A 26,614-nucleotide genomic window follows, 5' to 3' on the forward strand; every position below is an offset into this window, starting at 1 on the left:
GCTTGGCAAAATTATTTTTGTTAGTTTGAGGTGTATGCCTTTCACCAGAATAAAGTATTAGGACGCCTGCCTTTACACGTACATGAACTTTAATGGCATCCCAGTCTTAGTCCGTAGGGTTCAATATTGAGTTGGTCCACCCTTTGCAGCGATAACAGCTTCAACTCTTCTGGGAAGGCTGTCCACAATGTTTAGGAGTGTGTCTATGGGAATGTTTGACCATTCTTCCAGAAGCACTGATGTGGACGAGAAGGACTGGCTTGCAGTCTCCGCTCTAATTCATCCCAAAGGTGTTCTATCTGGTTCAGGTCAGGACTCTGTGCAGGCCAAGGAAAACAGGTGTATAGGTGCTACAACTTTCCCATATAAAAGTTCCGCCCGGTGCTCAGACCTTGAGGCTTCTATTACCTCCAAGGCACCAGAGTAAGGAAAGGGATGGTCGACACTCAGGATGACATGACTATGGCCATGACTAAGGACCAACGTCCGAAAAACGTAGGCTGTTTTTTTTTGGATGTCATCCTGAGTGCCGACCATCCCTTTCCCTATTCTGTGCAGTCCAGTCAAGTTCCTGTACCCCAAACTCGCTCATCCATGTCTTTATGGACCTTGTTTTGTGCCCTGGTCCAAATCATTTGGTGAATGGGGGGAGGGGGGTTGGGTATTATGGTGTGGGGTTGTTTTTAGGGGTTGGGCTGGGCCCCTTAGTTCCATTGAAGGGAACTCTTAAGATGTCAGCATACCAAGACATTTTGGACAATTTCATGCTCCCAACTTTGTGGGAACAGTTTGGGGATGGGCCCTTCCTGTTCCAACATCAATGCGCACCAGTGCACAAACAAGGTCCATAAAGACATGAATTAGTGAGTTTGGGGTGGAGTAACTTGACTGGCCTGCACAGAGTCTGGACCTCAACCCGACAGAACTCCTTTGGGGTGAATTAGAGCGGAGACTGCGAGCTAGGCCTTCTCATCCACATCAGTGCCTGACCTCACAAATGCGCTTCTGTAAGAATGGTCAAACATTCCCATAGACACACTCCTAAACCTTGTGGACAGCCTTCCCAGAGGAGTTAAATTTGTTATAGCTGCAAAGGGTGGGCCAACTCAATATTGAACCCTACGACTAAGACTGGGATGCCATTAAAGTTCATGTGCGTGTAAAGGCAGGTGTCCCAATACTTTTGGTAATACAGTGTATATTGAGGCTAATATTTTATTTGGTCAAAATGATCTACATGAAACAAGATTTAATCAAGACAAAAAATGCTTACAATTTATTTTATCTTTGGTGAATTTGTCATCTACGTAGAGCATGTGCACATCTGTCTATCCATTAATCTTTCCATTCATCACACTCATTGGGAAGAAAAACATGAACCCTTAGCCTGCAGTAGAAGTGGGCACATCATTCCTACATTTTCCTTGCATGTGAACCGATTATGGAGAAAAGACTTAAAGCACACCTAATAGACTTTGAAAAAGGCTTGAGTAATAGTGCTAGGAGAGTATCTTTGACCATAACTCAGACATTAAATTGTTGGGCAATTTCAAAGGCGTATAATGAACAAATGGGACTCTGGGAGGAGGAATCTAAGCAGTGTCAGGTGGGCAAGGCTGTACTGGACCAATAATTCATATATATATATATATATATATATATATATACCCCAATTAACATCACAGTACAAATGTGAGAAGTAACTAATTTCAGAAAATTGACTGTTGCACTCTTCGTATTACAGGGTATAACAGAAGCCAACCCAAAGAGTACTGCTTTTATGCACAGCAAGACACTGGATGCATCAGCATGATAGAACCAATATGTGTGTCCTAAACACACTTGAATGAACTTCACTGCAGTATCAGTGTAATAGTTTACCACCTTGGGGCAGTTGTGTGACCCACTGATTATTTTGTGTTCACTTTTAACAATTAGATGCAACAGGATCCTTATGGGGCTATTGCTAGGACAAATAACGTACCATTAGTATGACCCCATCTGTTTTAATTTTGTAAAGACAAATAACCTGTTCACATTGCAGAGGAATTTTCACTTAGTTTAGTGAATGTGATAAAAATACAAATATTACTTAATCACATGCAAGGTGTCACGGTCTAGCCTGCAGTTTTCGGTTTGTGCATTCTTACTTTCTTGTTGCAGTGGTTCTGCTAGATCTGTGATTTCATTCACATGTACTGCTGGCTTCTCAGTTCACCGTTGGCGTCGCCTGCTCCACTATGGATTTATATCCTTTTCCCTTCTATTACTTCTGGGGGTTGCCTCCCTATTTTGCTTCCCTATATAGGCACATTCTTAGTGCAGCGCTCCTTGCCTGAGAAACGTCACAGTTCTCTGAGCTCCCGTCTGCTTACTACTTTGTGTCTGACTACCGCTGTACCGATCCCGGCTTTGGCAAGCATAGACTGTAGACGAAGCTGGGAAATCTGCAGGCTAGGCTGTGACACATAGAAAAATAAACCTCCAAAAATATAAAAAAAACCTCTGTTTTTGCTTGCACATGATTGGATGGAACTCAGCAGAGCTTCACTTCCACCTTTCCTTTGAAAAGTGAACAGAATATTTGCTTTCAGTAAATCAAATAGATATTTATACTGTAAGGCTCCTTTAACACTTGTGGGGCCCCAAGTCGCAGAACATGTGAAATTCATTTTTTCTATATGAGAGCCATTCCTATTAACACTACAGAAATCACTGTGACGTCAGAAAAGGTCCATGCAATACTTTGGTCTGACTTTTGATGCAACTTTGGTCCAGAGACTGTAACGTCAGATCAAAGTTTCACCAAAAATCGCATCAAAGTCATGCTCCAATGTCGCACTGGAAATTGTGCAACTTTAGAGACGTCCTAATGTAAAAGGAGACTAATTGCTAAGAAGCTTGAAATTTACCCCTTGCTGGCAAAGTTCATGCTTGCAGCAAATTAAATCAATATGTTCAAGGTGTCTGCCAACAAGATCTGAAATTTAAGCTACCAAGCAATTATAAATTCTCCTTTGTAGTGTAAGCTAAATACACAGACTCCTACTTCAGACAAATAACTATATACTTTACTAGACGGAAATGCTTGAAAGTTTATTGTTATTCCATGACAGCAAAACACTATTACAAATACACATACTAGAACATTATTCTCTAGCATCTGGCATAGAACTAATCTGCTATGCATTCATCATGGAATAGAATTATGGGACAATACTGGTGCATAAGGAGCGAGAAGCAACAGACGTCAAAAAGATATCGATTTTTTAAAAGGACCAAAAGAAAGATGAAAAGCTGACATATCTGTACACATCAGTAGGTTGATCAATAAGACTTACTCAAGGTCATCCTCAGAATCATAATCGGTGTTCCCAGAGTCAGGGACTGTGACATCGCCTGCAGACTGGCTCTTCAGCCCACTACTACCCAAAGAAGGCAGTGTCTCTTTCCTCTTCTTTAGTCCAAAGAATTTTTTAAAAGACTTGAATTTAAACTTCTTTTTGGCTAGAAACAGAATCAAACAGGGCAAGTAATGAGTTGTCATCAAATGCATTCGTTAACTTCCATCCAAATGAAGATTTTGTGTACACTTACTTGCATGTATCTGGATTTTGCTTTTTAGTGTGCTTCCTGGCAATTTTTCCCCTATTTCAGCCTGACACCTCTATGAGCCTTACCCTTAAAGTGGTTGTTAAGCCAACAGTATAAAAACCTCCCATCCCCTCTGTACCATAATGTTATGTGCCCCTGTGTCTGTTTTATATAAAAAAAATATGCCGATTTGTACCTTGGCTCTCTCCTCTGCCCACTGACATCAGCCACGGAGGAGGGGAGGATAGAGGAGAGACAGCCAAGGAGTCACGTGAGTGCCAGGAGAAGCTCTGATACAGGTACAGATCGGCAGCTTTTTTATATAAAACAGACACAGGGGCACATAACATTATGGTACAGAGGGGATGGGAGGTTTTTTATTGCAGTTATGATAGCAGCAGGTGGGGAGGGGAGTGGGCACTGACATAGAACAGACAGGCAAGGGGGGGGGGAGAGGAGGGCTGCGGATGATGGAGGCATGTAAACTAACCATGGTGTCAGGGCTCAACAGCCTTGATAAACTGTGGTCAGTTTACAGTGGGGTGGGTATAGCCAGGCAGGATCAGCCAGGTTTTTTAGGTGATACAGGGGGCCAAATTACACAGCACAAGCACTGTGCTGTTATTCATGCTTTAAGGGAACAGGATCTGTGTTGTTTTTTTTTTTAGGGTAACAAACACTTTAAAACAATTTGCCGGTGTTAATTGCTGAGTCAGCACGGTACTCCAGAAAATATGATTCCACTGAACAATGATGGCTTTATCAGAATGGATGCATCAACATGTATTCTGCTACTTTTTTATAGCTCAGGCAAAAATGCAAGGGCAAGATAAAATAATGGGACCACTTCATATCAGAATGATACATTGCAAAGCAATGGATAAGATCTGCATGTTGTAATTTGGATACGCTGACCCACATTTTTTAGTCAAAACAGCATAAGGCATCTAAATTGTGTGTCAATGTGGGCATTATTGCCTGTAATAGATTTAGGTTTGTGTTTCCATATAAAGACAGATCTAGAAAAACAAATTAAAAAAATTTACAGATTCTAAAAAATGTTTACAGATTATTAAAAACATAAATAGATAAAAACCTAACCTAATATTTAAAAGTTAACTATTGATTTTGAACCTAACAAGATTTCTGGCATCAGTTAAAAAATATGATCATAATAATGATAATACTACTATTACAAATAACAGTAATTTACTAAAGGAATAATACACTAGCAAGCTTTCAAACTCACAACTGATATTAATGTGTATCGTGGCGGTGTGGCTGGGCAAACAGAGGATGTCCTTATCCTCTAAAAATAATATATAGTACATCCGGAAAGTATTCACAGCGCTTCACTTTTTCCAAATTTTTTTTATGCTACAGCCTTATTCCAAAATTGGATTAAATTCATTATTTTCCTCAAAATTCACAATACCCCATAATGACAACCTGAAATCTTTGCAAATTTATTAAAAATAAAAAACGAAAAAATTACATGTACATAAGTATTCACAGCCTTTGCCATGACACTCAAAATTGAGCTCAGGTACATCCTGTTTCCACTGATCATCCTTGAGATGATTCTACAACTTGATTGGAGTTTAACTGTGGTAAATTCAATTGATTGGACATGATTTGGAAAGGTACACACCTGTCTATATAAGGTCCCACAGTTAACAGTGGATGTCAGAACACAAACCAAGCCAGGAAGTCCAAGGAATTGTCTGTAGACCTCTGAGACAGGATTGTATCGAGGCACAGATCTGGGGAAGGGTACTAAAAAATTTCTGCAGCAGTGAAGGTCCCAATGAGCACAGTGGCCTCCATCATCTGTAAATGGAAGAAGTTTGGAACCACCGGGACGTTTCCTAGAGTGGGCCGCCCGGCCAAACTGAACATTCAGGGGAGAAGGGCTTGGGAGGTGACCAAGAACCCAATGGTCACACTGACAGAGCTCCAGCGTTTCTCTGTGTAGAGAGGAAAACCTTCCAGAAGAACTGCCACTTCTGCAGCACTCCACCAATCAGGCTTGTATGGTAGAGTGGCCAGACGGAAGCCACATTTCAGTAAAAGGCACATGACAGCTGCCTGAAGTTTGCCAAAAGGAACCTGAAAGGCAATCAGACCATGAGAAACAAAATTTTCTGGTCTGATGAAACATGGATTGAACTCTTTGGCATGAATGGCAAGCGTCATGCCTGGAGGATATCAGGCACTGCTCATCACCTGTTTTTCAGCAGCAGGAACTTGGAGACTAGTCAGGATTGAGAGAAAGATGAATGCAGCATTGTACAGAGAAATCCTTAATGAAAACCTGCTCCAGAGCGCTCTGATCTTCAGACTGGGGCGAAGATTCATCTTCTAACAGGGCAACAAACCTAAGCACACAGCCAAGATAACAAAGGAGTGGCTACGGGACACCTCTGTGAATGTCCTTGAGCCAGAGCCCAGAACTCGACTGAACATCTCTGGAGAGATCTGAAAATAGCTGTGCACCAACACTTCTCATCCAACCTGATGGAGCTTGAGAGGTCCTGCAGAGAAGAATGGGAGAAACTGCTGAAAAATAGGTGTACCAAGCAGTAGCGTCATACTTGAGGTTGTAATTGGTGCCAAAGGTGCTTCAACAAAGTTTTGAGCAAAGGCTGTGAATACTTATGTACTTGTGATTTTTTTCGTTTTTTTAATTTTAATAAATTTGCAAAGATTTCAAACAAACTTCTTTCACGTTGTCATTATGGGGTATTGTTTGTAGAATTGTGAGGAAAATAATGAATTTAATCCATTTTGGAATAAAGCTGTAACTTAACAAAATGGAAAAAGTGAAGCGCTGTGAATACTTTCCGGATGCACTGTATACACAAATGTACTACTTAATAGCCCTGTGATCTATTTTTTAAGAAAATAATTTCCTACTGTGTTTTTCTGTCTCCTTGTAATGTTCTTCATGAGCTCCGATGCCTCCCCCACCATTTGTTTAGTGTCACTTTAACTCAGCTCCCACACCACAAGGGGGGGATATTGCCTAAGAATCTGCAGAACAATGCTACAGTGGGGAAGATTGGCAAGGCTGCTCCAGCCATAAAGGCTCCTAAAGAGCCCTTATCCCAGGCAAACAGGATTATAGCAGAGAATTTTCCATTTGCAGAAACCCAGGGACTCAAGAGAGGAACACCAGCTCTTCCCTGTGTCCTCTAAAGCGGACTACAATAGCCCACCCTCTCCAGCTTCCTATGCTGGTGGACAGCCACTCCTGTCCTCTGATATCAAATCTAACTTATCGGTTGTCATAACAGAGCTGTGGGGTGACTTTCAGGTAATGTAGACCAAAATGAAAGAAACACTTAAAGCAGGAAAGAAATGAGACATGGCCGTTTCATCACTACAAAAAAAGATTTGATGTCAAATCAAAACAGATAAATTGATGGCATATTGGAGATTTCAATAATTACTTCAGGAGACACTGTATTAGGTCACTCTGATAGTTTTACAGGAATAACTGAAACCTGCCATTCTGTCCATATTTAACAACCTGCTCCCTGCAAAATCACCTATTGATTTCAATAGAATCCACTGTGCCCTGAGATCCAGGGGCCCGTCTGATTACTACAACCCCCATTCCCCTGAGAACAGATCTGCTGTTTCCCAAGCTTTTTCCTAAAGTAAGAAAGCATCGGTGTAAATCTTTTCAAGGACCTCTCTCCAATCACCCTCCAAAATAGGAAAGCCCGGAGACCACCTCTTTCCCTATTATGAGGGAGAGGTTTTTTCATGCACATGACATTTTCTCCTCTGCCTCTGATGACCTGACCACTCCAATCTGATTTATGCTTACCAGAAACGGATCTCCCAGAGCGATATCACAATTTCCATTAGCAACTTTTTCAACCTGCTGGCACTCCTGGTGGTTCTCCTGACAAGCTCTCATTTAGATGAGGAATATTCCTTGCTCCACTTGCTAGAGGGAAACCACGGTAGCTGAGAACACCTTTGTCCCAGCAACTCCAGCAACAAGACATTTCTGACTTCAATCCTCCAAGCATCCACAAATAAAAATGCTGTTTTTTTTCTCAAACATTATTGCATATTCTTTGCAAAATTCCCTTACAAAGTGAACAGCATATTTAGTAAAGAAATCACCATGAAACAAACCTCCTTTAAATTGTCTTCCAACAGCAAAATGTATTTGGGGAAAAGAATACCAAATAATTCTTTGGACTTATTCAGAGAAGCAATTAAAAATGTAAAAAATAGTACCTACTTTCTTCGAACGACATGAACTGATTTTGGAGATTGGCTATCATCAAGGTATATGTCTTTCCTCTTATTATACCCTGATGCAAACAATACCGATTTGCCTACCTAACTCTTTGAAGGAAATCCATGCCCTCTGCACTATTTGTATCTGGCGTAACTTCACTCCTTGACGCAAGTATTCTTTGATTAATGCTTGAAAACATAAGAGTGCGCTTGGGGCCCCAGATCTCTTTAGCTATCATTTGGCTTGCTTTGTATTGTGTATAATTGTTACACAAATCAGCGCTCTAGGGGCTATAGTAATGTCCACCCTAAAACACCACAAAGGAGATAAATAAGAGGGAACATCACTGAAGTTGCCTGGTTTCCTTTGGACTTGGAAAAGTTTGAGATAAAAAATCCTTTGAAAGCACATTTGAGGAGGAACAGTGCAAGGAGGTCTTACAAGCTGTTCAGCTCTCTTAATGTAGCACAACGCCTGTCCCAACTATATATTATCCTGCGGATGCCTTTCGCGCCTGAAAGATTATTTAAAATGGGAGTAAGGGAGAACTCTAAATGTCCTAGATGCTCTAAGGACCATGGTGACCTAAGTTACATATATACTGGACAGGGGTTCTTAATACTATTAATAGGGTATTCCAGGTCAACATCCAGGTGGACCCTAAACTACGTATATAAGGTATTTTGGATGACCTCCCAATTGGGGCTAATCCTAAACAGGCCATTGATAGAGCTCTCTTTCAGGCCCATAAGCTTATTCTTAGACATTGAAAGGCAGCTGACCCTCCCACAGTGAAAGAATGGACTACCCAAATGGGGGAACTCCCTGCATTTGGAGAAGTATATTTTCCAACACAGAGGACGCCCTAGCAAATTTACTAAACTATTGTGTCCATGGTTAGATACCCCTGGGCTCTCTCCAGTGGATTTGGTATTGGACAGAATACTGCTTTAATGTACTTGTCATAGAGATGACGATTGAAGAACCACTTGTTAGTTTAAGGCTCAACTAGTCTTGTTGAGTTGTACGGTGGGCATGTTCTGAAGGTGATGAATATAATCCAATGGTGGAACGTGATTTTGCTTGTTATAATGGCTGTAGCAATGTATTATCTGGAATCGGTATTATGTGTACTGTTCATTTATTTGTTCTTTTTTCTAATAAACTTCTTTGAGAAAAAAAAAAATCCTTTGAAAGGACATTTTTGGACTGTGACTTTAAGAGTACATTTAGTTTGATAATAGTGAGCGCTGACTTTATTTATATATTGTGTATAATTGACTAGAACTGTCATGCTGCCCATAAAGGTTGGGTAAGCCATCTCCCCTGCTTGGAAACACAATTCAGGGCCTCCTACTTTCTTTTGGAATAACACAGATTTTCCACCTGGTAACACTAGACCTTTTTCATCTAACTGGAACTTCAAATGCCACCCCTTGGGTTTTTTCACCCAAAATAAGTTTCTGCAGAGAACTGAAATCAAAATCTCAGTTTATCTGCAATCCCCAATGGTTCTACCTTCAATAAGAGACTACATAACCAACAACCCTCCAAATTTTTTTTTTTCAGGGCACCAGTTCCAGTTCGAAAAATAAATGACATGCTAGCTACCCTCTTTGCCATACAATATCTGCCCTATACAATCTTGTAGGGACTGCATCCACCCAATGATACTACAATTTAGGACAAGACAAGCACAAGACATTTATTTTAGGTTCACTCATGACCAATGGAGTAAATCCTGCTCACTTGCAGGAAAAGACTCCATTAACACAAAGTTTCAGGAATTGTCCTTAGACGCTTGTCAAGGTTGTACAGAACCCCCCAAAACATCACAGCTGTTTCCTGGAAGTGTCAGATAGATGTTGGCATTGTGGCATTGGTCTATAATCCCTATTTGGTGAGACTGGCCCAATATTCTGCCCTACTATTCTGCCCTACTGAGAAGATACACATAATTCAAACTTGCAAGGCTTGGAACTTCCCCTAGATCCTATACCTCCTCCACTGTTTTTCCACATTAAAAGGCTATCCTTAAATCCCTATGAATAAATCTCAATCCATTAAGAAATATCTCTAGCTTTTGCTGCTAGTGTATTAATAGAGCTTTACTATTTATAGATTTTTACATAACTTGTATTGCAAATGTATCCGCTTCTCTTGTTTTCATGATTCTTTTTTTTTATATGCTCAGCACTTCTGTAAAACCTTTATAAATAAAGATTGAAAAAAAAAAAGCAATATCATAGCCTCTTGTTGTGTAACTGTATTTAGCAAGGTTGTGTCTTTTTTGCCCTAATTAGATATTACACTCTGTACTGTATTGCAGATTATAGGCAAATTCTAGGTCACAGAGGAATTCCATGACCATGTAAGGAAAAGGCTGCAAGACTTAATATCTATATAGGTATTTGAACTCTGTAACTTAGGCGTGTTTTCCTGTGACTTATTCTAGTGTAATAGGTGGACCTGGGTGTGTGCAATAGATGTTTGTTACTAAGGACACAAACATCTGCATTGCAACTACCTATATTCCAGCTGCCATTATAAATACACTTTAAGAAATTATAGGTTACACTTGACTGCTAAGGTCAACCAGGTACAGGTTTTTATTTAGTTTAAGTTAAAAAAAATGACATTTCAGGCTGAACAAACTAAAAACATCAGTAAATAGTAAATTGCACTTATGTATTAATTTAAATATCAATTGAAACATTCATTCACACACCTAGTACTTAAATATGCCATGATATCCGCCTCTAGTAATCCTCTGCACAGCAGCACTTAGACTGGGAGAGGGACAACTAGCACTAAGAGCCATCGGGCTCTGCTGCCCTGCACATGTGCTGACCGGTGATTCATTTCTTGGGAAGAAAGAAGAAAGTAAGCAAGGCGATGATAACTCATCAGTGTGCTGCTTCTCCTTCACTTTCCAACCTGCAGTCTGAAAGCAACAGCAGTGTTTTTGACCAAGGTGAACTGCTTCTGCAGCGTTACCAGACTGCCAGCTTAAAAGTTTTTCTTGTTCAATCATTTTTATTGTAGGTATATAAAAAAAATATACAGTAATACAAACACACCTAGTCCGCCCATGCACGGGCTATGACTGGCGACATAAAAAACATAGATGAACATACACAGCATAGGGGAAGGAGGGAGGGCCCATCTAACCCAAACAAAACATATATGTAATTTGGGGAAAACCCCATCATTGCCAAAGTTGCCAGGACATGTTTAAATGTTTTTAACCTCATCACATTCTCTTTTTAATGGTTTATATTAGTTGTCCAGGAAAAAAAGTAATTGAATTCTATTAAAAAGGTTTTTTTTAATTGCTGTATGTGGTTCTCTAACCTCTTCCCCTCTCTATCTCCCAAAAATGTTCCATTTGAAGTTAAAATGATTATAGAGACTCTTTAATGATTAATGAATAAATATAGAACTTACTAAAGGGTGTTTTTATTAATACCTGTACTTTTACTTTACATCTTACCTTGATCTACAGAAAACCTAGTTTTTGTATTATATTTGTACCATGATGATCTATCAACATAAGGTCTGGGTATAAACTTGTGCTAACAATGAAAAGCAGTAGGGACTTAGGAAATTGTGAAAGACTTCCTACTGAAATCAAATTTCTAGAAGCATTGAATGATTGACATGGAATATGCAAAGATACTTTTAAAAAAGAACTACCATTATTTTTTAAAGTTATTTAACTCCCCAAGGAACCAAGTTCATATAGCACTTGGCCATATTCAAATTGGTCCCTTAATCTGGCCATGAGTCAGTTGTTTTCATTCTACAACTAGTGGATGGAACGAAAAAACGGACCCGATTCTCCTATCCACACATTCAAGGTGGATGGAAAAATCCTCCTGCTGTGTCCTCTTATTTTGTCAGCAGGGAGGCTTCCCCACCGTCAGAATACACTAATCAGTTCTGCCGGCTATAGCCTGCAGTGCTGATCGAGAGAATATTTTCTAGCAGGGCAGTTGTACAGAAGTCGATCGGTAGAGTACCAATACCTGGATCAAAATGCGACTAGTCCCTGCTGAACGGGCTGCTCTAGGATCCATCCAGTGGCAGCTTTAGGTTCTAAGCAGCATGGTTAGACAGCTTCCCCCACCCCCACGTCTGACAACGCCACTAGAAAGGAGATAGATTTGGGATTAACAGTTCTGGTATCTGGCAGCAGTGGCCGCTCTGGAGGCCAGTACTACTATTCAAGAAATATCACACAACCTAGGGCACTGCATGTCTATCAGTCGCTGCATCTAAACATGCCCAGCCTGGCCAATCAATTACAGAGTGCTACATTGTTGAGTGACCTTTCAGTTTTATGAATGAGCAATGAGTGCGGTCAGACTGTGTCATACACGACACTAGTCTTGACTTTGCTGATGTTTCATTTAAAAAAGAGAAAGCTGGGCTGTGTATATGGGAAAACAGCTACTAATAGACACACAGTGTTGCAGCTCTGAGTGATCTGATTCTGTCACTATTATGATCAGTGCTTCTTGTTCATTCATATTCGTAAAAGATCACACAGAGCTGCGGCTCTGTGTAATGTGTCTGCGGATGCTTTTACTTCAAACAGGGCATCATCAGATACTTTACAAAGAGCCGCAGCTCAGAGTGATCTTTTAGGCTCCATTCACACCTAAGTGTACTGCAGCGACACCTGCTGCACCGCGGTTTTTTAAAAGATCTTGTGTGTTTTTTGGCACGTTTTTGGAGCAGCACCATTCATTAATTAATGGGCCTCCCTCCGCTACAAAATTTTGGCACAGAGCCAGGCGAGTTTTGCGCTTTACGATTTTTGCCACGATTTTAGCACATTTTGTCACTCGACATTCGTGGTAAAATTGCACCATGCTTGGGGTGCCATTTAGAAATATTGGCATCGCAAACGCATCCTGTCTTTTGCTGTGATTCTGGGATCGCAGGCAGAAATAGCATTATTCTGTCCGTGATTCCAGTATGTTCAGGTGTGAATGGAGCCTTACTAATATGAATGAAGAAGAAGCACTGATTATTCATTCATAATAGTGACAGATCACCCAGCCTAGCTGGCTGTGCCTCCCCCCCCACAGGAACGCCTATCATTTTCTAAAGAGGATGGAGCTACATCCAGCATTTAGAGGACAACTAATGCAGGCTGTTTGCCTAGTAGGTAAAACATACTTATACATGTACTTTTAGTTGTGTGTGCCCCTGCTTGGCTGTATTAATAATATTTAATTATACATTTATTAATGCATGAGCTTTTGTGAATAAGGGACTATATACATGCCTTCCGACAACAAATTTTTGTCTGGGGTGACTTCACTGTATATCTGGCAATAATGTACATTCAGCAGTTGAAGTAGCCATATGTATTAAAAAGCATAACAGTTTCCTAAAAAGTCCAAAAGTAAACACTATCAAACCACCAAGGTTTTATCTTAAGAACACTGACAAAATCTGTCATGCTTTTAACTATCCATCCTATCCTATGCTGGAAGAAAACAATCTCAGCCTGTGACACTGAAGCCCTGTAATGGCGCTTTAATACATACTTGTAGCCGCAGATGTCAGGCTGTCTTTTTGCAGCAGGACTTTTTCATCATGTTTTGCAGCCAGGAATAATAAATTGCAGTCATAGGGATTATAGCAAATCCAGTGATTTCTTTGCTCACTGGCTCAGAAATTCTCCAGGGATGTTTCAGGCTAGGAACTATAATTGATAGCTTTAGACTTCACTCATCCAGTGTACCTGCTGATGCAGAAATCTATCACACAAGCCAACTGTTAGCAGCTGACCATTACTAAAGTGACACAAACTCTGGTTAAAAAAAAAAAAAAAAACACAAGTACATATTCCTAACTCAAAAAAGATCCCTTCTATTCCTTTCAGCCTCTGCAAAATCTCCAAAATTCTTTTTTTTTTGCTACTGTGATCTGACTTCCTGTTAGATGATGACTACGTTCATTCTCCATGGTCCCTCTATATGTAAGAATGTAGCCACCCTCTTTTGCTCACTCCTGAGATGGACTAGGGACTATGGGCTATGGACTATGCGATATGCTTTGAACACGTACACAGTTAATTCTAAAATAATGGAAGTGAGGGGGGGAAAAGGTAGATGTTTAGGAGCTCATGGAGGAGGTTCAATTTCATAAAGAATAGATTACACACCTACAAGGGAGTCAGGACGTATAAAACAGTAAAAGAACTTCATGGAACAAGCGAAAATAATCTATGATCTGCCAATGCCAATAAAACCCTGGGACCACTACAAGTGTTCTAACATCACAATATCCAATCAGTATACTTACTAAATTAACTTCAACTTCAGCCCAAAATTTTGTTTTATAGTACCTTTTACCTTTGCCAGGTTTTGCTATCTGAGTTCCTGTTATGGAGATTTTGACTCCCAGAGACCACTGTTACTTGGACTGGAATTGAAGGGGATCTCAAAAACAGGGAAGCAGATGGCAAAAAAAAACAAAAAAAACAAAACCTAGACGCAAAAGAGGGTGTTTTTATTGCCGTCTGCCCATAAGGGACATATTTCAGTTTGCTTTTGATCCCAACAACTGACGATGGGGCAGGAATTTAGGCAAATCCTCCTCAGTGAGGACAAAAACAACAATATTGTGCTATCCAAAAAGCAAAAAAAAATTGCAGATACAGTTTAACTACTTCATTACTAGCCTGTAATACCACTACATTGCCAGGTCATATTTCAGTTTTCAGTGTAGTGATAACTTGACTGACAATTACTCAGTCCAGCAACACTGTACCCAGATTAATTTTTGCTTCTTTGGCTGTACTTCTCCTGTGGAGCACAGAAGTGCCGTTCATTTTGCACTCCTGTGACCCATTTTCAGCAGATGGCTGACCTCACAGAGCCAGTCCAGGCTCGGGCAAGATCACGAGAATGAAGTCAGGATCCACCCGCATGTTGGACTGGCAACCAACTTAGGCTCTCAGAAAGCCACTGAGAGCCTAAGCCGGCCAGTCCTGCTCCCTCCACAGCCCAGCGCTCCAGTGAGTGCTGGGGGAGCAGACAGCGGTGACTGACAGTGACCAGCCCTCTGCTCAGGGAGCCCTGAGAACTGAGCGATCGGCGGTGTTAGATCGCTCGGTTCTCAGTGTTAGAGCCGGCGTGGGACAGATGCAGCATTGGACGGATGCTGCACCCACCTAGGTAAGTATGAATCAGAGAAAAGACAAACCCCATACTTCTCTTTTAAATAATTTTTTTTAAGAGCTAGATAAATCTTTCATTCGGGAATATTTAATAACCACTGTTTATTTATATTAAATAAAATTAAAATAAATTAATAATTTTGAAAAAAAGAACTGTTTCCCTTTCTTTCTGTTATAAAACGTAATATATAAAAATGCTAAAACATTACAAACACACCGAAAATGACCCCCTCTTGGAAAGTATTTACCCTGAGGTGATTTCATTTTTGCCACTATTTTTTGGAGTTGAAGAAAAATGCTGGCACTGAGGTGGTTAAAACATGGAGCTCAGTATTAGTGTACTAAATACAGCACATATAGGTCATACACAGAGTTGGGAGGGGCGTTGAAGGGGTTCATGTACAGGACATATACAGTGGGCGGATGGAGATGTGGCGACAGAGAGGTTAATGTGCAAGATAAGGGAGGGGAAAGGTTATATACAGGTTATATACAGAGAGGCTGGAATACAGACATTTAGGAGAGGAGGTGGGTGAAAGGGTTAAAAACAATCCTTGATTTGCTCCTGCCACTGATTTGTGCTGTGCTCTAGAACTAATAAAATACTAATTCATTCATTAGTTCTCTGTTGTGAGAGGAAGGGGAGTGCTATCCAATGTAAACACTACTCTGTTTAACTTTCTAATTGCTGTCATCACAGCAATCATAGGGTACAGAGCCGCTCAGATTAAATCTGTGCAATAAATCTGTGAGCCAAAATGTGTAATGATGGCATAGTTCACAGCAATTAACAGCCACACTGGCCGCCTAAGGGTGAAATCTGCAGTGCCGTTTATAAAGAGCACTGCAGAAACAAGCGTCCTCCGTTTTTAGACATGTGGCAGTACATAAGTGGTTAAAGTGACCCTGCTACTTTGCCTATTTTTTTTAAAGCCCATGCCCTCATTCAATTATCCTCACCTTTACAGCATACCCCTTTTGCTACTTTCTCTGTCCTAGCTACCACAAAATATCAGGAGTTGGCTGGTGTCAGAGCTTAGAGGAGGCCATAGTGTTACTCCCTGTGTTATGTGACAGTGTTTGGGTATAGGGATTGACCACTAAGCCTGAGAACTGCATTATGTGAGAGGCTACACACTCCCCCATACCCAGATGCACTGAGTATTTATCAGTACGTGTGACTAAAGAAGTGGTGGTGGAGCATTGTGAAGATGTGGGTAACTAGGTTTAAGAAGACCCTGTCATTTTGTTTTTAGTTACCCACTTCAGCCACATTCCAGATAGAAAACCACACATATGGGGTCAGTGGATCTGCTTCCTACAGTCTGTGCTAGGTAATTTTCTGATCACTGACAATATGGAGTGCGGTGATGTGCTACATCTACAACATAATTACAAAAAGGTTGGGACGCACTGTAAAATCTACAAAAACAGAATGGAATGATTTGCAAATCTCATAAACCCATATTTTTTTCACAATAGATAAGCTATCAAATTTCTGTTAAAAAAAAAAAAAAAAAGAAACACTACCTGCTCTTTAAACTGAGAAAATGTACCATGTTAAGAAAAAAATAAGGCAATTTTGAAATTGATGGCAGCAACGCAGCTTAAAAAAATTGGCACAGAGCAACAAAAAGCTAGCAAAGTAAGTGGTACTAACAAGGAAGAACCTTTTGCAAATAATTAGGTTCATTGGCAACAGGTCAGTAACATGATTGGGTATACAAAGAGCATCTTAGAGAGTCCGAGTTTCTTAGAAGTGGGCAGAAGTTCACCAGTCTGTAAAAAGCTGCGTCTAATGCCTCATGTACACAGGATGTTTTTTTAACACTCCTAAAAGCCAGCAGCGTTTTTGCAGAAAAAATGCCTGACGCTTGTAAGTGTCTAAAGCTTTTACAAGCTTTTAGGAGCCTAAAAATTGTCAAACAATTTCAGAATAATGTTCCTCAATGTAAAATTGTAAAGACTTTAAATATATCATCAACAGTACATAATATCATCAAGGACAAGGCCGAAGCACAATATTGAATGCGCGTGATCTTCGCGCCTTCAGACGGCACTGTATTAAAAACAGGCATGAGTCCGTGATGGATATCACTGCATGGGCTCAGGAATACTTACAGAAGTCACTGTCTTTGAACATAGTTTGCAGTGAAATCCAAAATTTAAGGTAAAGCTCTATCATGCAAAAAGAAGCCATATCTGAACATGATCCAGAAATGCAGCTGTCATCTCTGGGCCAAAGCTCATTAAAATGGTCTGTTGCAAAGTGGAAAACTGTACTGTGGTCAGACAAATCAAAATGTGAAAAGTGAAAGTCCTCCAGCCTAAAGAGGAAAATGGACCTTCCAGCTTGTTATCAGCGCTCAGTTCAAAAGCTTGCATCTCTGGTGGTATGGGGGTACATTAGTGCGTATGCAATAGGTAGCCTGCACATCTGGAAAGGCACCATCAATGCTGAAAGATATATTCAGGTTTTAAAGAAGCATATGTTCAGGCAATGGAACAACACTCTGCTTCCAAAACTCTGGCAACTGGTCTCCTCAATTCCCAGGTGTTTATAGAGTATTGTTAAAGGAATAGGGGATGTTAGACTGTGGTAAACATGGCCCTGTCCCAACTTTGAGATGTGTAGCTGCCATCAATTTCAAATTTACCTTTTTTTTCCCCGTAAAATGGTACATTTTCTCAGCTTAAACATTTGATGTTTTCTATTGTGAATAAAATTAGGGTTTTTGAGATTTGCAAATCATTGCATTCTGTTTTTAATATAGGATTTTACTCAACGTACCAACTTTTTTTGGATTTGGGGTTGGATTTTCATTGATGCCCTGAAAAGACAGCTGTGTGCCTTTGTTTTCAGGACCTGTAAAGCTAAACTTACAATATTAGTTTGGGCTTATTTCAGATACTGATTAAATGTAGTTTTGTGCTGCCACCTTGTGTCCATATGACAGATCACACGACAGTCAAAGAGCTAGAGAGAATTACAGCACAGAGGTTCAATAAATTCAAACAGAAACTCGCTTACCTGAGTTATCATCTACAAGGCTATCCCCTTCTCTTACTTTAGAATCCATAATTAATAGCTTAACAAAATGACCTGAAAAATAAAATATATTGCGTTAAAATACAAGATCTACTTTTATGATTCTCAAGAGTCATGATTATATAACTATTACAGCTCATAAAACCATAAAACCTTTACCTTGAAGACTTGCACACTGAACTATTTGATACTGTGTCATTAGACAGTGGAGTAGTAGCTTTAATGCTGATTTCATTTGAATATCATCCCAAAATTGAGTTTTTAGTTGTAAGAGAATACTGGTGGGCTAACTAATGAGTTTTCCACCCACTGAAATATAAGCTTTGGGTGGACTCAAATTCCCAAAAGGGATATCAGGACACTCTTTACTAGTGGTAAACAAAGTCTGCTTTCTAATTGATAACTACTGATAAGCCTATAATAAGATTTACCTGTAGGTACGGTAAATATCTCCGTTTGGAAGATGTTCACTTTAGTAGCAGCGGATGATGTCACCGGGCCCATGCACTCTGAATGAATGGTGCCATCCATTCAGAGCTCTGTGCCGCGGTCGTGACATCACTGTGGCTTGGCTACTCAAATGGCTGAAACCCATGAGCCAGGAAGGAACACCGGGTGAAGATAGAAGCCCCGGAATCAATGAAAGCGTACTGCTGGAGGGTTTTGTTTTAAGGTAAGTCTGTCATAATGTGCTAGTAGGCAATGCCTACTAGCACATTATCCCATTATCCCACAGGGGCCCTTTTTTATTAGTATTACTACCACATTAATGAAACACTAGTGTAGAGATCTCTCAACTAGTACAGATCTTCAAAAGAGATTGAGTACCTGGGATTATTCGTGCTTCTCACAAGATAAACACTATTCCCTAAGAAATCACTTATAATGTTGTTGTGACAATCTATGAAGTTCCCAGCTTTACATCAGCCATACCATGTGTGTCACAGCTGTTTATATGTCGTGTCATGCTGACTGTGCTGTTACCATGATATAGTCTGCCTTCCCTGCACAGAGGAACATTTCTTTCCTTATTTATAAGTCATGAATAATCATTGCCAAGTAACACCTGGATTTCATCCACAGAGATTACCATGACCTTGACACGTCAGCTACCAGGCTAACCAGAGACATATTTATAAAGTACAACATGTTAAAACAAAGCAATAATACAGTGACATTGTGGGTGCTTCATTGAACTGGCATACAAAGAGAAGCACATCAGTGTATTGTTCCCTTATTGTGTATATCTGAATTCCCCAAAATCTACCACCTTGTAGTCAAGTTTGTTCAGTGGTATTTATTCCCAATAAAGCTGGCAATACAATATGAGACTCATCCTTTTGGATTTGCCTAAATGGGTTGTTACACAATTGATAGTAAAATGTATAGTACTAAAGGAGTGGTTATATACATGTCCAGCTTTAGGACATCATTTACTGAAGGAGAGCAACGGTAAAATGCTCTAGGGCAGTGGTCTCCAAACTGCGGCCCAGGGGCCAGAAGCGGCCTTTTGCTTGCCTTTATCTGGCTCTTGGGACACTATTTCTCCCACTGATATGAGGCAGTATTCCTCCCACTGACACCACTGATGAGGAACTATTCCTCCCACTGACACCACTGATGAGGAACTATTCCTCCACTGACACCACTGATGAGGAACTACTTCACTGACACCACTGATGAGGAACTATTCCTCCACTGACACCACTGATGAGGAACTACTTCACTGACACCACTGATGAGGAACTATTCCTCCACTGACACCACTGATGAGGAACTATTCCTCCACTGACACCACTGATGAGGAATTATTCCTCCACTGACTAGGAACTATTCCTCCACTGACACCACTGATGAGGAACTATTCCTCCACTGACACCACTGATGAGGAACTATTCCTCCAATGACACCACTGATGAGGAATTATTCCTCCACTGACACCACTGATGAGGAACTATTCCTCCACTGACACCACTGATGAGGAACTATTCCTCCCACTGACACCACTGATGAGGAACTATTCCTCCACTGACACCACTGATGAGGAACTACTTCACTGACACCACTGATGAGGAACTATTCCTCCACTGACACCACTGATGAGGAACTATTCCCCCACTGACACCACTGATGAGGAACTATTCCTCCAATGACACCACTGATGAGGAACTATTCCTCCACTGACACCACTGATGAGGAACTATTCCTCCAATGACACCACTGATGAGGAATTATTCCTCCACTGACTAGGAACTATTCCTCAACTGACACCACTGATGAGGAACTATTCCTCCACTGACACCACTGATGAGGAACTATTCCTCCACTGACACCACTGATGAGGAACTATTCCTCCACTGACACCACTGATGAGGAACTATTCCTCCAATGACACCACTGATGAGAAACTATTCCTCCACTGACACCACTGATGGGGAACTATTCCTCCACTGACACAACTGATGAGGAACTATTCCCCCACTGAGGAACTATTCCTCCAATGACACCACTGATGAGGAACTATTCCTCCAATGACACCACTGATGAGGAACTATTCCTCCAATGACACCACTGATGAGGAACTATTCCTCCAATGACACCACTGATGAGGAACTATTCCTCCACTGACACCACTGATGAGGAATTATTCCTCCACTGACACCACTGATGAGGAACTATTCCTCCACTGACACCACTGATGAGGAATTATTCCTCCACTGACACCACTGATGAGGAACTATTCCTCCACTGACACCACTGATGAGGAATTATTCCTCCACTGACACCAATGACTAGGAACTATTCCTCCACTGACACCACTGATGAGGAACTATTCCTCCAATGACACCACTGATGAGAAACTATTCCTCCACTGACACCACTGATGGGGAACTATTCCTCCACTGACACAACTGATGAGGAACTATTCCCCCACTGATGAGGAACTATTCCTCCAATGACACCACTGATGAGGAACTATTCCTCTACTGACACCACTGATGAGGAACTATTCCTCCACTGACACCACTGGTAAGGAACTATTCCTCCACTGACACCACTGATGAGGAACTATGCCTCCACTGACACCAATGATGAAGTACTATTCCTCCACTGACACCAAAGATAGGGCACTATTCTTCTTACCGCCACCATCGATGGGCATTATTCTTTTCACTGATATCATTTTCTACTCAAAGTCTGACCCCCCCCCTAAAGGGCAGTAAACTGGCCCTTTGTTTGGAAATTTTGAAGACCCCTGCTCTAGGGTCAGATTAAATGTAGCCTGTTCATTCTGAGTTCTCCTCTTTAGAGCTTACTTCAGAAAGATGAGTTATCTGCTGTCTGCAAAAGCCAGTTAACATCCCTTTCTCTCTAATGCCTAGTACCCACTGCTAGTTTTTCTTCGTTCAACCCAGCGGGCTGAAGTAAAAAAAAACGGGCAGCTCAGTTCGGAGCCGCTGTTCTAACAATCCAATGTTAGTACAGTGATCTGCTGTTCTATTATTTTCTGAGAGGGGGATGCCCCCCACCCCAGAACTCTCCGGTCAGTGGCTGAGAGCACTAACTGGGAGCTGGTCGGTAGACCTTTTTTAATCATGCCCCTTCGACAGAATAAATAAATACACAAATAAAGTTTTTGTTTATAACAGGCTTAGGTGGGAGTACAAACAATTAGGTTTTTCTTCATCTAATGTTTTCACGCATTTACACAAACAGCTTATGCATTCACATGTTTTTATTGTAAAGGACCTGGCTAATTTGTTCCCTGTGTGTTTCAAGTAAACAGCAAGACACGAGAATCTGCATACACCTGTCAGCCCTTCACATAATCGAGTGATCACCGATGATGCTTAAATACTCCCCATACGCATGTGATCTCCATCCCCATGACTTAGCTCCAGGGGGGCGGAGCAAAACACACTGAGGGCGTGGCCTGGTTGGAGTCCAGGCTGAGGTTGCCATTCTGTTCACCTCCATAGGACCACAGGGATGTGCGGCATCAGGGATCACCTCCTTTCCTTCCTTGAGCCCCTTCGACAGAAGCCAGCCGAATGAAAGTACATTCGTTTCTAGTTTCTATTGAACCGGACGATGCCATCCAACATTCGGCCTGGGTGTACAGGGCTTAAGGGTTCTTATATAGCACATGGTTATGTAGTACTGATCTACTGTCACTCAAGTAAAAAAAAAGTGTGTTCCAAACTCTGAACCCTATTCTAATAACAATGGCTACTTTTTATTCTGGAGTAAGCACTAACTGAAATCAGTGTGAGGCATTTAAATGTAGTCAACTAGTAAAAAATGATTTGTGACGATTTAAAAAAAAAAAAAAATCTGATTGTTCATCAACTAAAAGAGAAGTATTGCCAAATTTTATTTTTATCCTTCTTCCCTTCTGGGTCACAGAGTGCAATTACTTTTGGTCTCCCATGACCTAGACTCAGCTGACAGAGGGTTAATGTCTGCTGTCCACTGACATAGATTGTCTACAGGCTCTGCATGTGTCCTAGGGACAGCTGCTCCCGCCCCCTCTCCAGCCCACCACTCCGGTGAATGCTGGAGGGGCAGAGCAAGAGCAATGACTGACAGTCACCACTCTCATCTCCAAGCGGACCCAAGAACTGAGCAATCACTCTCACCTGACTGATGCCGCTGCACGGAAGTGAGTATGGATGTTTGTCCATACTTCTTTAAAATACAAGACCACATTAAAAAAGATGTATGGCTTTTTCTTTTTTTAGTATCATACTTACCTAGGTGCCGCATCTGTCCCCTGGCGCCTCTAACACTGAGAACCGAGCAATCAAACACCGCCGATTGCTCGATTCTCACAGCTACCCGAGCAAAGAGCTGTAGACTGTCAGTCAGGGGCTCTCTGCTCTGCACCCCCCTCGCTCATTGGAGCGCTGGCCTGTGAAGGGGATGGGAGCGGCTGGCTCACACTCTCAGCGGCTCTCTGAGAGCCTGAGCCGGGTGACGGTTCAGGGATCTGGGCGGATCTCTATGGTCGAGATGACGCCTGAGCCTGGAACAACTCTGTGACCTCAGCAGAGAGCAGACTTCAGCCTGTTGTCTGCTGAAAACGGGTCACAGGAGTGCAAAAGGAACTGCACTCCTGTGATCCACAGGAGAAGTGCAGCCAAACGAGCTTTGGTTGTACTTCTCCTTTAATATCACTATATACCATCACAAGCACCTCTGCCCTAGTAGCATTTGTTGGCTTTTTGTGTGGAGACTGGGTTTTCTTCACATGCCTACCTGGAAGGTTGTGTTTACCAAAATACTTGGTTATTTGCAACCTAACCAAATGTATGTTACATCTCTTTATCGTTCTGGATATATATTATTACATATCATTGCTGTGGAATTACTGTACCATATAGGATTTCTCACTTCTTTTCTGATTTCTTTTTTCCTTCTAACTTGCTACCTTAAAGTAGAACTACACTGCATCTGAGCAGCACAAACCAAAAACACTATTTCATTTATCTGTAATAATGAAAGCAATCTCTCCCATTCATCCATTTCCCTATGCTTTATTTTGTTGAGAAATCCTTTTGAAAAACACCCTCTAGTATTTCTGGCCTTGGCCATCTTGAGTAAGGGCAGATGATTCATGTAGCATTTACTTCCAGGACTTCATCTGCCCTTGGCTTAGGGATGCAGGCAGGAGGGTGTGCTTAGCTGAAAAAACGCTTACTCCCCTCCTGGAGACTCCTGGGATGTATAACATAATTTGCCTAGGCAAGAAACCAGGAAGTAACTGAAGAAATTAAAAAAAAAAGTTTAAAACAAGTAAACATAATATAACTTCCTACCTATTTACTAATGCTAGCAGCATAAGGATTAACAATAGTCAATGTTGACTGAAAGAGTGAAGTTCCACTTTTAAGGACCACAAATCAACAGACACTTAAAAATATTGTGGTTGTGTCCATACCTTCCACTACACTATGCTAAATGCGCACATATGCGCAGCCCATATATACTTTGTACAGTTTGCAGATTGAAGCCTTGAAACTTATCGTGCTTCTTTCTCATAAAAGGCTGTTGTTTTTCTAAATTATTAATGACCTTTTATTATGTTATATGATCCTTTTAGATAGAAGCTGGGCTTTGCTGAAGTCTGTATTAGTGTATTAGAAGCAAATAGCGTGGGCACTGTAAAAAAAAAAGTATTCAAGAAAGAGGTATTGCACACCGTCCAACAATTGTCCTCTATGGTCAATATAAACGTTGATTTCCCGAGTAAAGATTATTATCAGAACAACAGAATGCTGTGCTATGTTCCTGGCCTGACACACAGACCCATAGACAAACATGAAGAATGCTGCCAAGCAACATAAGCAATGGAAAAGTAACTGATATGCCCTGCCAGGCTGACATTAGAGGAGAAAGGAAGAAAGATAAAAAAAAAAAAGAACAAATGCTATGAAACAAAAGCTTGCCCTCGGTTCTCAGAATACTGTTTACTTGGAGCAAGAATAAATTGCCCCATATAATAAACATCTATTATAAGGAAAACAAAGTGTATTATGAAATTGTAATTTGATCAATTAAAAACAAGAATGTATTTTTATTTGTTTTTATTCATTAACCTGTGTATCAATAAGTGATTTCATGCAGCTTCGTGCCATTATCAGCAGGTCTAGCAGGGTATGGACCTTGTACTCTATTCAATCCCGTGTGGATTGGCTATGGAAGACTTGAGGGGACTATAAAGGAAATATAACTTGTCTTGCTATTGAACAAGTATTTGCACTCCACATAATTCAAAACAGCATTTCTGTTGAGGTCAATGCACACTAACCCTACCTAGGTGCATGGAAAAGTCCCATAACTATAACCCTCTTTGTTGCTCCATTTGCAATTCTTCTTTAGCTCTTCCACTGATCATGGTCCATATGCAGAAAACTGTTGTAGGCAGTTTAGATTGAATTATTTATTTTAGACAGCATCTGTTTTATAAACCAGTAGTTTTGGATGAATTGTTGACTAATGGGGTGGAAAGCAATGGTTGAATGTCTCTACCGACCACACCTAAATAAGAAGTAAAAATCTTATTTTTCATAGGTTTTTGGATGGAAGTTATGAAATGCAGAAATCTTTTGATAAGAAAATTCTCTACTTCAGAGTGCTTTAAACCAGCCTTTTTCAACTAGGGTGCCCTCAGGTTTCTTCAGGGATGCCTTGGCAAAATGCCTAAAAATTGCCCAAAAATTTGTATACAAGCCAGCGGGTGGATCAAGGCTGCCTTTTAGCCACAGACTTTTATTGTGCACTATTACAACCTTGAATCCTCCGGCATTGCAACAACCAATGATATCACTGGCTGATAAGGTGTATGGCGGGAGCTGGCACAGCATCCTTATTTGCCCCTCTCGTCAGCACTGGGTTTACATCTGCTGAGTGAGGGAGAGAAACTGAGGGAAAAGAGAAACATTGTAATAGTAGTCAGCACCAGCGTGCAATGGTGTATTTGCTTTGGAAGAATAAATCACTTCTAAAGTTTGGTGTCCTATGTGTGTGGTTGTTGTTGTTAAGTAAAACAATTAGTTTAGTCTTTTTACATTTTAGAAGGGGGTGCCTGTATACCTTTTAAAGGTTGCCTTGACAGAAGAAGGCTGAGAAACACTGCTTTGGAGGACTATGAGCATCACTGACCTTTACTGAATTTCTCCCTTCCGTACCAGGCCTTTGATAGAGGGAATTAGAAATGACTGGGTGGGTGGTGAAATCATGGCAACAACCTAGGAAGAATGCAGCTGGCATTATACTATACTATCATCTTGCTTGCCCTACATCTAATGGATCTACTATTTGAAAGTGTTCTACTAGTCTATATTGCATCATGACAAAACCCGAGCTTGTGTATGGGCCAAGAAATGTCAAGAAGTGGTTAGTACTTCATTCAAATAAGCTGTAGGTTCGACACTGTAAAGTGCTGTGTATATTGAACTTATATAAATATGGGAAATGAATAGATAACAGGGCTGGTAATAGAACTGGTAATGACAAAACATGTACATACTGTGCTGTGCTGACTATTTTGTAACCCAAATGGAAGTCTACAATTAGTGTTCTGGAAACTGGTGTATAATAAATTCCAGGAATTCCTAGGCATCTGGAACACAACAGCATAGTGGTACTACAAATTTTTAGTATGAAAGTCTACTACAAATAGTATGAAGTCCCCTTTAATTTTAAATCACAATCCAACTGATTTTATAAAGCATTACAAAGTGAAATACATAAACCACTGCAACCAATCAGAAATCAGATTTTTTTTACAGCAACCTAAAATAAGCCAGGTGCTATGGATTACAGCATTTATCATACAGTATTCTTATCACTCCTGGCACTGCCTTAGAATATCAAATGTCATATATAAATGATTTACACCTATACATAGGTGATTAATAGGGGTGTGGAGCCACTGCCATTATGGCATTGCTAGGTAACAAGAAGACTGTGACCTGAATTCTCAGCAGACTGGGGTTGTTCAGGAAAA

The 26,614-nt window shown here is 40.8% G+C and overlaps 1 protein-coding gene across 1 annotated transcript in view; it reads right to left on the bottom strand.

Moving 5' to 3' along the window:
• CRACDL (CRACD like) overlaps window positions 1–26,614 on the bottom strand; it is a 93,828-nt gene that overhangs the window by 24,131 nt on the left and 43,083 nt on the right. Inside the window, exons 2-3 of the mRNA XM_073614674.1 lie at window positions 18,085–18,156; window positions 3,342–3,507 (exon numbers count right to left, since the gene is read on the bottom strand). Of these exons, the coding sequence (XP_073470775.1) occupies window positions 3,342–3,507; window positions 18,085–18,133 (215 nt within the window). The 5' untranslated portion in view covers window positions 18,134–18,156. The remainder of the gene's footprint in view (window positions 1–3,341; window positions 3,508–18,084; window positions 18,157–26,614) is intronic.

Source organism: Aquarana catesbeiana, linkage group LG02, assembly GCF_042186555.1.
Source record: "Aquarana catesbeiana isolate 2022-GZ linkage group LG02, ASM4218655v1, whole genome shotgun sequence".
In the NCBI taxonomy this organism is placed as follows: Eukaryota; Metazoa; Chordata; class Amphibia; order Anura; family Ranidae; genus Aquarana; species Aquarana catesbeiana.